This window comes from Chrysoperla carnea, chromosome 3 (assembly GCF_905475395.1).
Source record: "Chrysoperla carnea chromosome 3, inChrCarn1.1, whole genome shotgun sequence".
In the NCBI taxonomy this organism is placed as follows: domain Eukaryota; kingdom Metazoa; phylum Arthropoda; class Insecta; order Neuroptera; family Chrysopidae; genus Chrysoperla; species Chrysoperla carnea.
In genome coordinates this window covers 28,013,324-28,027,471 of record NC_058339.1, presented here as the reverse complement: position 1 = coordinate 28,027,471, position 14,148 = coordinate 28,013,324, and the positions used below count along the sequence as shown (strand labels likewise).

At 27.9% G+C, this 14,148-nt stretch overlaps 1 protein-coding gene across 2 annotated transcripts in view; it reads right to left on the bottom strand.

Annotated features, from left to right (window-relative positions):
* Positions 1 to 11,298, bottom strand: part of LOC123296520 (protein cycle) — a 46,394-nt gene extending 35,096 nt beyond the window's left edge. Inside the window, exons 1-2 of one of the 2 annotated variants that reach the window (XM_044878022.1) lie at positions 10,965 to 11,298; positions 1,574 to 1,696 (exon numbers count right to left, since the gene is read on the bottom strand). In XM_044878022.1, the coding sequence (XP_044733957.1) occupies positions 1,574 to 1,696; positions 10,965 to 11,155 (314 nt within the window). In that variant the 5' untranslated portion in view covers positions 11,156 to 11,298. The remainder of the gene's footprint in view (positions 1 to 1,573; positions 1,697 to 10,964) is intronic. The other variant, XM_044878021.1, reaches the window with a different exon arrangement.
* Between the last annotated feature and the right edge of the window lie 2,850 nt (positions 11,299 to 14,148).

Genomic DNA, 14,148 nt, shown 5'->3' with positions numbered 1-14,148 from the left:
AAAACCGACTTCATAAGAAAATATTTTCCAAAACAAATTAATATGCTAAAAATAAAAAAATAACGATAATATAATGCAGTTAAAATTATTGTTATTTTTGGAGTCGGTGTCAGCCAAGGAAACAACTCCAGTCAAGGAAAGAAAAGTTTGCTACATTAGCTTGGCTGACACCGACTCCAAAAATAACAATAATTGTAACTGCATTATATTATCGTTATTTTTTTACTTTTTAGTGCATATTAATTTGTTTTGGAAAAGATTTTCTTTTGAAGTCGGTTTTCTTTTTGTTAAAAGTTTTTTTATTTTGTGATTTTTAGTGAATCTGAAGTACATTAACTAATTTTTCACTAAAAAAGAATCATCGAAATCGGTTGACGTGATATTGAGTTATTCGTTCTCTTGTCGTGCATAATGAATGCAAATTTAAGACTTTTATGGTTTTCTCATGGATGCCGTTGTCAGAACTAGACCAAAATGAAATGGGACCACACGGGAAGCTCCAGCTTTCAAACAGATAAAGAATCATCAAAATCGGTTCATCCAGTCCGTAAAAAAAAAAAAAATACATTTGAATTGAGAACTTCCTTTTTTTGATTTGAAGTCGGTTAAAAAGCGCCCTCTCGATTTATTTTTCGTGAGATTTTTCATGTGTGTGTTGTGTGACTGTGACTTGTTCCAATAATAATTGGCACACAAGAAGAGTGTAGGAATAGGATCGTGGATGCTGCAGCAACACTCATTTTAAATTTTAAAACCTTAATTGAAATCTTTAAGCCCCTTATCTCGAAAATGAATTAATTTGACGTTTACATAAACTTTTGTTTAGTTTTTGCTAAATATACAGGGTGAATCATTTTAATCTATAATGGATATTAGATCGTTTTGTAGCTAATCAATCAAAAAATAAAAGTTGCAGACTTTGAAGGGAACATCATGTTTTGATTCAGATTGGACCTAGTTCTTCGGGTTTCTTAAAAAGCGAAGAAACCTATACCTTATGTCAAAAATTTCCCGTGTAGGAAATCAAATTAACTGCAATCAAATGTATTTTTAATACGTGGAAATTTTATCAACGATCAACACTACAAAGTAATATTTCTTGTAATTCCAACGATATTATAAAATTATAAAAAAATTTGCCATAATTACATAGTTATTTAATATATAGTTTATAAATTTTTTATTAATTAATTGTTGTTACATAGTGTGTCTATATTATTGTAGGTAATATTTTATAGACTATGAGTCCATGATGAAACGAAATTTTATTCCTTTATTTATTATACCATTTGGAGGATTCATAAAAATAAGTTCAGTAACATAGAAAAATGAGGTTTTAATCGTAATTTATGCGAAAAGGATTTTTTCCATTTCCATGTTTCAATATTCCTATTTCGTCGACTTTTTACTGGCCATTTTGTACTTCTTTCAACAAAGTTGTTGAGAATACAATACATCGAAACAAATGGCAGGAAATGTACCACTATCGAAAGCATTAAAAAGTGGATGTGCAATTTTTCTTCTTAAATTAATCACTAAAGACTGTCGCTTAACTTAAAATAAAATAACTTACTGATAAGAGGCTTTCCTCTTTCTTGACTGGTGATGTAATGTACTGCTATCGACTTGGTGAATTTCCATAGTAGTACTTGAAGTGGCACTGTTTCCCAGGTACATTGATGCGGAACATGAACTCCTGTAAATTATACAAAACAATTTATTTTAATAAAATATATAATCCAATTCCTCTTAATGTGTGGATAAAAGGCTTGATTTTTTTTATATGAAGTTGGGCTAAATCTAAATCAATTTTGAAAATTTTAGGGATGGGGGAGTTGCCCGATTATTTAAATAATTAGATGACTGATATGGGAATATGGGAAAACGGTAGATAGATAATATGTTTACATCCATTTCTCCAAAACTATTCGGTAGAAATTAAAAAAAAAAAAATTATTTAAATTAAAGTCCTAATAAATTATTGAAAGAAAAAAAAACCATTGTGCCCGCCTAATTAAGGATGTATAAGCACGGTAGTGGTGACACAAATTAAAAAAAGTATATATTTTCAATGACATAGGGCCTCTTTTATTTAGGACCACTTTCTCAACCATCCGAACACAAAAACTTACTTTTCTTCTACAATAAGACCAGTAAACAAAAACAAACTTTAACGATTTTTTATTAAAATTTATTCACAATTAATTAATCATATACGAATTTAAAAAATTTTCCAAATTACCATAACACTAAAAGTTCAGTTCTGATTCATGAACTTTTCGATTGAATGTTTTTATAAACTATATCTTTAACATACGGATAAAGTTTTTTTTGTATTACTTAATAATAGTGATAAGACAAAATTGAGTACTTTATATATCGAAAAGTGCTGACACAACGAAACTAAACTGCGTATACAAAATTTATGCAAAATCTGTTTACAGCTAATCATATTTTTAAGCAGCAAAAACTAGAAAAATCGGTTGGAAAAATCGAGACATATTAAAGAAACAGATATCATCACTTATCAATATATACATATATATATATAATTGAAAATTTTTAATAGTATATGAAAGAATAAATTTAGAACCACGAGATTTTCTTATCAGAAAAAATTTAAAAAAAAAAAAAAATTTGTATATAAAAATACAATACCTCACTACCAATATAAGCGATTATAATCCAAAATAATATTATCGTGATGCAATTGTTGCAATTATGCTATATTTAGAACGTGTGTTTTAAATTTAGTTTATTGTACTTGGAATGAAAATTGAAATTACAGAGGTAGATCTTTTTTATTAAATCATTTTGCGGTTAAAAAAACTTCTACATTTTATTTTTTTCGCCAAAATGAGAATACTTTTGCACAATTTTCAGTCATATTTTTAAATTGATCTTGTTACATAATAAAACGTACCTTTAAACAGAAGGATATTAAAAAATTTTCCTGCTTATAAAGGGCGTTAATGCGAACACATATATACGATTTAAAGATGAACCTTAGAAAACGTGATTTTTTTGGAACGTCCTTAAAAGTAAGGCTATTTATACATTGGAGAGGACCATCCAGGCGAATTTCAAGGTAACATCTAACAATTGATATTATAAAGATTAATTTTTGTTGACTTCGAGTTGAGATATAATAGTTACTGAAATAAATACCACGGTACTTGAAATAAAATTGTACATAAAGAAGTTTTATTTAATAAATATTTACAAAAACATACAACAGATTTATATTTCTCTAAATATTGATATTTCGATTGCAAATCAACCATCGTCAGCAGCTAAATTTACTCATAAAACACATTAAAAACATTTTGTATAAAGTAAAAAGTAAATATGTAAAATATTACCAACAAATTACAATAATTTGTTGAAAATGTTACAAAAAGTTAGGTGGTCTTTGACAATTTTTGTGTTTTATTTTGAGTGTTACTGTAATTTGTTAGTAATTTTTTACATATTTTCTCTTAACTTTGTAATGTGTTGTATATGAATAAATTTACGCTACTGACGATGGTTGCGATGCAATCGAAATATCGATATTTAGTGAAATATAAGTCTTTTGTATGTTTTTATAAATATATTTTTTAAATTTGTTTATAAACAATTTTATTTCGAGTATGGTATTTATTTCAATAACTATTGGTAATTAGTTGATTAAACTTAATATGTTATTTGAAAAACTTTCTGGAGAAAACCTCCCGACAATTATTAAATTTCCAGGCATTTACCTACTAGACAGTTAATATCTAAAATTTTCAAAAAAACTTTTCTATACAAAACATTATTTCATTGAAAATATAAAAATTATTAAGATTCACACGCTTATTTAAAGCCACCTCTGAGATAATACAATTGAATAATAAAAACCAATCAATAAAATATTTTCAAAATATTTCATTTACGAAAATTTATTGATAAAGAAAATTTATACGACACGTGCAAGACCGTTTGTGTATACTACATAAATGTAGCATTGTTAAATAACTATGATGTACGTTTTATTTTTTCAATCTTTGCATATAACTAAATGAATCATTTGTAACGGTTAATCTTAAGGATGTATGAGCATGGTAGTGGGGGCACAAATTTAAAAATAGATATTTTCAATTTTGATGATAAATTTATATTATTACTTGACGATATAAGACGAAAAGTAAGAATAAAATTTTTCGATATCTGGCTTAATTTTCAAAATATCGAAAATTGAAAATTTTGTTTAATTATTTAGCTTTCGATATTTCGAAAACCAAGACACATATCGAAAAATTTTATTCTTATTTTTCGTCTACATTCATGAAGTTATAACAAAATTCATAATTAAAGTTGAAAATAAGATAAAAATAATTTCAACCCTTAATCTACCCTGCTCTTACATCCCTTATATGGACGGTGACACTTACTTTTTTTCTTTTCTAATTCATTGCTAATATGTTTACTTTCTATTAAAAAGTTTTTTTTTAAATTTGTTTTCATTCATTCCAAATGAAAATTATCAAAAACTTAGAAAATATGTCGTTTTTTGAGATTCCTCCATAAGAGCCAATGTATTTTATATCGATTATTAATGACTTTTTTCTTAAAAATTTGCACGGTTACCTAAGCTGAAATTTTAACCACATATTCTTTGAGTAAAAGACTACCTACAAACAAATTTTGAGCCTTTAAATCAAACATTGTTGTCATGCTCATTCATCCTTAACGTTGTAATGGTTACAAAAATGAATCGTAAAGAATAGTTTTTCCAAGTTATTAAAAATGATGGGGTTGGTTGTAAGGTCTTGGAAACAAAGCGTTTGTGTAAATCTGTTCCTATAAACTTTTTTCATTAATTTTAATTTGGCTCACGAATACGCTTTTTAATTTTTTGAACTTGCTTAAGAAACAACCTATATACAAGGAGTAATTTTAACTACTCGTTAAAATTACGATACACTGGGATGTAAACAAGAGAAAAGCACCTAAAGAATCTTTGTTATTATAATTTTTATGTGTTAGGTATAATATACAAATACGTTTTTAGACTTTAGAAAACCCTATCTATGCTTATTTGTTTTTGACTTTTATTCAATATATACGTTTTTAAAAAATCATTCTAATGCATATTTTTTTCATGAAAATTTATTAGCGGTTAAAAATATGTAGATTATGACAAAATAATAGCATAGATATACATAAAAATGTCACATCCGGTTTAACACAGCTATTTACTTTTAATTATTTTATGTAATAATAGAAATAAAAAAATAGTTCAAAAAACTAAAATATAGTAGGCACTTTCTTAGAAACTGTATATATACTTTTACCTATGTAAAACAATTAATATAACGCGGTGGTCTTTACTCCAGCGAAGCGGGCGGATATCATGTTATCTTTCTAATAAACAAATTTGTTTATCACAATAAATACTGTCCAATGAACACTAAGTGATATATTTGTAAATTTGTGACGCAAACTACTGATAATGACGAAAAAAACATCAAAGTTGAAAATAAGATACAAATAATTTCAACCCTAAGTATAAAATTGCCTTGGCGCTTGTACTACCTTAACATTCAAATTATAGCTTAAAACATTGAAATACTGATACTTAGAAAAAATTCAAATAAAAAATCTCTCCACAGATGTCATACTAGTTGACAAACTATCGGCAAAAAATGTGACCCTAACTTCATTCACTTGTTTTTTTTTTTTTTTTTTATTTTGCAAATCATTCACTTCTATTCTTTACCCTACCCCCTATCACATAGTACTTGGATAGGGCAATACATTGGACTAATATCAATTTTCCTTTTAATCGAAATATTTCATGGTAGAATTCAATAAATTAATTTTTTTCAATTTCGAATTTTACGTTTCTTGAAGCAATAAAATAATTTAAGAAAATTAAAATTAATAATGAAATGAAAATTACAAAAATTGATTGTAGTTGTTTAAAAGAAATCCACAATTATTGTTTTATCATCACTATCATCACTAAACAATTATGTTCAAATCAATCAAAACACCAAAAAACATAATACTTCTCTTAATCACGAAAAAATAAAATTTAACTTCTAAAACAATTTTGAAATTCATAGTGATTAACTAACTAAAGTTATGATTTAAGAAAAGAATCATCTACGAGTATGAACTTTAAAAGCCTGAACAATAACTTTCTGATTTAGTGAACAATTATGAATATATTGCTATTGTATTAATATAATATACTAGCTATCCGATCACGCATTGCTGTGGCCCAAACTGCCATACTGCAGCCTTTACGTGCCTTGTTCTCCTCTTTTGCTCAAAAATAAGTTTTTAAAAAAATTGACCCAATTGTGAATCTAAACGATTCCAGTAAGGAAGTTCCTTTTGGTTGTACCAACTGTTAAATTGTCGTACACACCAAGCGCAACCAAAATTAAATTTATTATTTCGATTTTCAGGGCGTTTATAATTAATTTCTATCGTAAATATTAAAAATGCAATACGTGGGTAAAACTAACTCAACATTATTAAATATCATAAAAAATACTGCACAAGATGTAATTTTTATAAGTATAACATAAAAATTACACGGCAATACACATAGACTGGGAGACAATGATACAAAGTGTGTCATTGTGTTGTTTACTTTTAATCATGTATACGATATTTATTTACATTAAAGACTCTCGATTATAATTGACGAATTTAATATGATACATACAGCGTAAACTAAATATTGACAAATATCTTGTCTAGTAATCTTAATTAAAGAGAATTGAAAAAATACACTCGAATCATAGCATTTAGTAATACATTTCATTTAAATCATGAACTTACAAAGTTAGATATGTTCGAAAAAATTTAATATACTTTATGTTGTTAGTTGAATTTATTATATGATATACATCAAGGTATAGTAAGTTTAGTTCCAAGTTTGTAAAGCTCAAATATATTAATGCTACGAACAAATTTTTGGCATTGGTGTTCATAAAATCACCTAATTAGTCCTTTTTTGGTTGTCCGCCCGTCTGTCGACACGATAACTCAAAAACGAAAAAGATATAAACCTGAAATTTTTATAGTGTGCTCAAGAAGTAAAAAATGAAGTCGAGTTCGTAAATGAGCAACATAAGTCAATTGGGACTTGTTATAGAACATAAATCATTGGGAGATAGAAATTTTAGATGTAAAAAAGGTTTCTTTTAGAAAAATAAACAACTTTTGTTTGAAACATTTTATAACTTTTCGAATTTTTTATTACTTCTAGCACATTTTTCTAGACATCATTCCGAATCCAACCAGCAATTACACGTAATTTTCCGACCACTGTTTCTATATTTCATGAATTTGAACTTGTCGACTAGACTAGTTGTTGTATAAAATGATTGTAACTTGTGTTAGAGTATCCCACTCTACACACGTATAACATATATTAGTAGGTACACACTACATACGTAGGTATTATATTTTTATATGAAACACGTGTATATTAACTCATTACTGTGACCGGACCGAGCGTATGTGAATTTAAAAATTTTATCATCATACTGAAATTATTTTAATGTAAAAATTGATTACAACAAAATTTAATAAATATATTTCAAATAAACTAGAATACTGATAACAATCTGACGACGTTAATATTATAAGTTTCAGTATATTAAATTTTCATTGCGTCAAGTTGTTATTCATGGTGTCAGACTTATATAATAAGTGACGCAAGCGAAAAGTCGAATCACTTTTATTCATTTCTACTTTTTTAACACGCTTATATTATATTAGCTTCACCTGTATACTCAATTGCCCAAAAAATGCATCAGATTACATATAATATTATATGTAAAAAGAGCATTTTTTGTGACATTAAGATATGTTTGTATGTTTGTATGTAACTGTCTAATATTATACTTTATAATGATAACCATACTTTACATATACAGGGTAAACCAGCATATATGGTACATCAAGTACCATATTGAATTACCAGTATTGAATTTACTATTTTCATTGGATGTACATATATCCAATAGTAGGAGATTTTTAATAAAAAATAATAACAATTAGTCCTGGAGCCATGGCTTATAAATATTCGGGATCACCTAATCTTTGAGACTGCATGTATATGTTCTTTATGTCTAGTTGACTACTTCTGATATGAGAAAATTTTTGATTTTTGCCTGGAAAAGTTATTACGTTTGAAAGTTTACCTCACAGTAGATTTTTGCAAAAATATCAAAATAATAATACTTGTTTCAAAAGTTTTTGAATCAAAACATTAAAAGTGGAAGAAAAAAACTAGACTCGTACTTTTTTGTAAATCAAGGTATTTCATCTTGTATAATTTTTATTTTAAGTATAATTTTAAGAGCAACAAAAATAATAATACTTTCAGGTCTATTGATTTCATGGAACATTGAAATAATGTATGCGTTTTAAAAAAGCTCACTACTTTTATCCAAACAGGCAATCAGACATATTACACGCTTGCATTTATATCGGAAATGATGAAGAAAATATAGGGACATACAAGCTCTTAGATATCCGACGTCTAACAGTCACAACAAACTTTTTCAACTTACTATTTTAATTTATATATTTTTATTAAACGATACAAAAAAATTCAACCGTGAAGCACTTAATTGTCTGTAATAATAACTTTTTTGTATTTGAAGAATCCCAACAAGTATAATGACTGAAAATATTTTTTCCGGCAAAGTGTTTTTTTTTCCTCAAAAATTAATATTTAATGAAAAGCGATTAAAAGAAAATAACATTTTCTTATGTCCAACAAAAAAACACATTTACAACACTACCTGTTTGAAGTAATTTCATTTATCATATGCCTGGCTCCGGGAACATAAAACTATATTTTTCAAATATATTATTTCTCTCATTTACTTGTAAAGCAATAAAGCAATAAATATTTCATGTTAAAACGAACCAATAAAGGTTAAAATTTATCTAAACGGTCAATTACAATTTTGAATTATTCAAAAATCTCCTACTATTTAAAAAATATTTGTATAAGGGTAAACCCTTATGTATGTAAACTCCGCCTCACGTGATCACGTGATGTACCAGTTATTCTGATTTACCCTGTATATGTATTTCGAACAGTTTGATATAAAATTAAAATCTATAATCACTATTTGAAGCTAAACACAAATATCTAGGTACCCATCAATGAGAAAATGAAAACTTAAGTTTCACCCTAATTTGGACCGTCACGAGAAAACAAAAAAAATAACAGAGAACACAAAAAAATTGGATCAATTTTCTAATTTAAAGTGAAACTGTACATCTATCGTTTAATTTATGTTTTGATTGGTTAACTACAAAACGAGCTATTTGCCGTTATAGATTAAAACTACTCACCCTGTATACTTCAAAGATTATTTGTATTTATTTTCAACTCGCGACGCTAATGAATACGGGGTGGAATTGGGGATGAAGAAGCGAAAATTTTCAAATATACCCAAGTGGGGTATCAAATAAAAGGCACGGCGTATACATTACAAAACTGTAGCTCTCGAACCAAAGAGATATGGAGAATGAATGTGGGTTAAACAATAGAATATTTTCAAATAAACTCAATTGGTATATCAAATAAAAAGGCATGAATACAACAAAACTGTAAGTTACATGAAAATCATTTCAGCCGTTTAAAAGTTGTGGACTCTTTAATCGGGGGTTTATGAAATTTTCTTGCAACCATAATGTGCCATAGCGAAGGGAACAGCTAGAAGGGTATAAAACCCAAATATGTTAAACTCCTGTATGGTCATTTCTGTTAGCGAAAGCTGTTTCGGCAAAGTGAGACAGACAATGTCTCGTGTTCTCTATCATCCGAGCGACTAAACCTGTTCTGCGTATCTGCTACTGTTGTTTAGAGAATTGTCAAGTTGACAAGCATGCATCAGCACCGTTATGTACCGACTTTCTGTCCCATGCCAATTGACCATTGGAAGTGTTTCCATGGTAACGATACACACTTTTAATAATATAATTGTATGGATTTCATTTATGGCTTACATTGAAAATCTAATGTTATTTTTTAACAAATTTAAATAAGTAATTAAGATAATTTACATTTAAAAAATAATATCTGTGCTATTTGATCTCTTATTTTTCACATTTTTTAATGCAACAAGTTTAATTAATTGCTATTATCCAATAATTTTAATTTGGCATTTACATGTAAATAATTGCAAATTAGTCATAACAGCCCCCTTCAGCGCCAAAATCATCCACTGAAAGCGCTGGCGTCGTTTTTTGTCCCTGCCATGACTACGCACACAACGAATATGAGTATAACAAATTTGATAAAAACCTACTATTAGGTGAAATTATTCGTTTCAGAAGTTAACGAAAATCAACTTATAATAAATAACTAACTTGTTAAACAAGCATCTCAATGTTTTTATCATAAAACTACTTAAGGATGTTCCAGCATGGTATTTGCAGTTTCTATGTTAAAGCAATGGTACAATTTTTTTTTCGACAGAATTTAACGAAAAATTAAATTTAAGAATTTAATAATGCTTACTATTAATTCCCAAAGTTTCAGAAATTTTGACCGTTTAAAATGGGAAATAATTATGCCAACGTCCCAATTTCGGTCAATTTACGTCAAAATTATCTCGAAAGTGAAAATTAATTTCTAAATTTTTTTTTTAGAATTGTATTGTATAAACATTTTTTTCTACTTTTTCTTCCATATATAATAATATCATAAAAAATAGGAGAGAGACCGGACATTTTACATGCTTTAAGTGGGACATGACCCTCAAAATCGCGAACTTTGTCTTTAAATATCTCGCGATCTAAACGGTCAAAAATTATGAAATTTTAGGAATTCATAAATAAAGCTATTATAAACCCGAGAAAAAAAATTCGGCCAAATCTGTCGAAAAGTGATTTCATGCTGGTACTACCTTAAATACAAATAACCAACACATGATGAAAACAAAAAGGATACTTACTCTGTCATACTATTTAAGTCATAATACTGTACACCACTAGGAACATACAATTGTGGTGCCATTGGTGATATTTGTTTATGTGGCGTTGTTAACGTTATAAAATCACCACCTACACCCATTTCATCGCCGCTTTCAGCACCTTGTTGTAATAATCTTGCATAATTTGATTCGGTATAATTGCGAGCAACCATTATGCCGAATCAAAAACACTTATAACACACTTCGTTAAAAACACAAATTTCGAACACTTCGTAATTTTTCCTTGTTTCACTGTTTAAATTTTTATTTTCCGCGTTTTTTAATTTTTAATTCCATGTTTTGTATTAGTTCTTTTTTTTACCGATTTAAACTATTACCAAATGATAGAATGTAGTTTAAATTGATTAATCTAGTTGAGAACAAATGGAAACTATTGTTAATTAAGTATCAATATTATAATATCGATGCGGAAAAATTGATAATTTTGTTTATACGATTTTATCTAAATTTTTATTTTGTGAAAATTTATTCAATTAATTTAAAAAAAAAAAACTGAAAATCGTGATTATAATTAATTGCAAGGTTGCAACATTCAAGTGCATGCATAAAATAAAAATGAGACTGTTCATCAAAATGTTTTTGTAATTATCCGACGCAATTAGCACAGAGAGTAAAATTTCCACTAATCTTTCATTTACAAAATTTTCGCATATTATTAACTTCCCAGAGGGACCGATTTAGAAAATCTCCTATTTTACATATTTCTGCGGTTTCAATGGCCTTAATACCCGAATCAAACCTTTTCAATGTGAAGTTTGTGAGTGTGTGTGAACGTATGTGCGTATGTTCGTTCGGATTCTTTCGCCTCGATTATCTTACCAGTTATGACATTAACACGTGACTGGTCTTATTCGACGTGTAATCGCGTATTTAAGAACTGAAAGAGTTTTAAGAAGTATTAGTTGAGCCTTTTTTAATGGTAAAAAAAACTGAATCATCAGCATCTAAAATGTGGATAAAACACATCATTTATCCATGGAAATAATGATCGTTCCAGCATAAGCTGCAGTACATGTTCGAAGAATAATCTATGAAGGCTAACAAGACCTTTTTTATTGTATGTTCCCTCTCTGGGAAGAGTCGTGTGGACTGCAGGGGTCGCACTCACACGACTTCAGCACCATACCGACTATGTAATGCCAAGCTACAGCTTAGCTGTAACCCCAACTATTTCAGAAATAATTTTAAATATGATGAAGAGTTAGCAACTGATCTGTGATTAAAAACAATATTTAGAAGAATTGAGAAGGTAACTTCTGAAATAAGGGTACGAAGGTCTTTTCCTTATACATCGAACTCTTAGGATATCATTCTAATTGAATAATCTTGCCAAAAATAAAGACTATTATACGTTCTTTAAAGATAATTGATCGTTCATTGATATATATTTCGAGTTCAAAGCGTTTCAACTTTATGAAATCTCAAAACTGCGATTTTAAATACAATGCATAAATAAAATTTCTTCTTTTCCTGTCATTTGACCTCTTTGTACAGACTTTACAGTACTATTACTGCACATTTAGATGCCAATCACTATAATCAGTCTTGTTTTCTTCTCAAATCATGTTCTGCAATTAACAATTCTTAATGAAAATACGAAATTACGAATTTACAGAAAAATTACTGTGTGAAAAAATTTACTCCAGACCCTACAAATCCCACTTTTAAATACGCTCTTTTTCACAAAGTCAGATGGCCTCTTGATTAATTTTTGTTGAAAAAGAAAAATGTGTTTCTACTTCATTGTAAAATCTTAGTTCGGAAAATAATTTTCAAAAAGTGAACAGACCCATTTTAATTAGTTTAAATATGCTCGTGAACAAAGAAATCGAGTCTTTTTTATTCAATATTTTCGAAATACGTGTGAAGCTTTTTAGGGCGATGTACTACCAAATGTAATGTATTTTTAAGTTAAGGATCTTATGTACAAATTTTTGGCGTGAAACTTTATAATTTTTTAAGAATCCACTTAAATATTTATTAGAAGAAAAAAAATATAAAGAAAAGCGGTTAACCAGATAAGAATGGTTAAAGTTGAATTTTAAGCACTGCGATTATAGCCTTTACTCTATCTATTTGAAATTTGGATATTTTATATTCAGGTATTCATATTATACCTGCCCTGGGCACTTTTATTTTTCGAAAATCTTGTTAATTTTCCCAATTTTCATTTTTTACACCCAGGTACAGTGGAATAAGAAAAAGTACTAGTGTGTGAACAATGAAAATTAGAAAAATAAACAAGATTTTCGAAAAAAAATAGTACCAAGGGCAGTAGAACTATCCCTTTTAAGAATCTTTTAATGTGCTAAAAACCGCTTTCGGCAAATTTTTCTAGATATTATTCCGAATCCAACAATCTACTATCGCACATATTTCCAAGAGCAGTATCTCTATTTTCCACCATTTTCAACTTGTCGACTAGACTAGCTGTCTGAACTAAAAAGTAGAAAAGAAATAATAGTTTTAAAAAATCGTTTTTGTTACTAACTGAACTAAAAAGTATAGAAAATAATTTTTATAAAACCGAGGGGTGCGAGATAAAATCATTTCTTAATCACTCTATTTTTCTTTTAACTAGAAATTATTTTCAATTTTTTAGTTCAGTTAGTTACAAAAGCGTGTTTTTCAGTTTTTTTTTAAATTATTAATTATTTCTACTGTTAATAATAATATGAAACAATGTTCTAGTAGCCCGTTCAATAGCCGACTCTCCCCTCTTAGTAAATTATCTTCAAATTGTATCTCGAAAACTAATAAAGAAGTGACTCGATATGATGCGATCATATATGTGAAAGACAAAAAATTAAACTTAAAGCTTGTAAAGAAATCTATTATCAATTTAAAAATAAAATGCATTAAAATTATCAAACCTCTATATATCACATACATATAAATAATATAAAAATATACTGAACCAATTTTTAATAAATAATTAAATTTACCTTGACTGCATATCAGTTTAAACCTTGGCCGTGATAAGGATTTCATAATAAATAGATATTTGTGTAATATGTAATGTGGATTACATTTTAAGGATTCCGTAATTTTTTACCTAACGTGATTATAAATTGTTGTCCTATACTATGTACTTTTTATTTTTACCGCATCGATCATATTCGATTTTAAAGAACTTTGCAGAAGG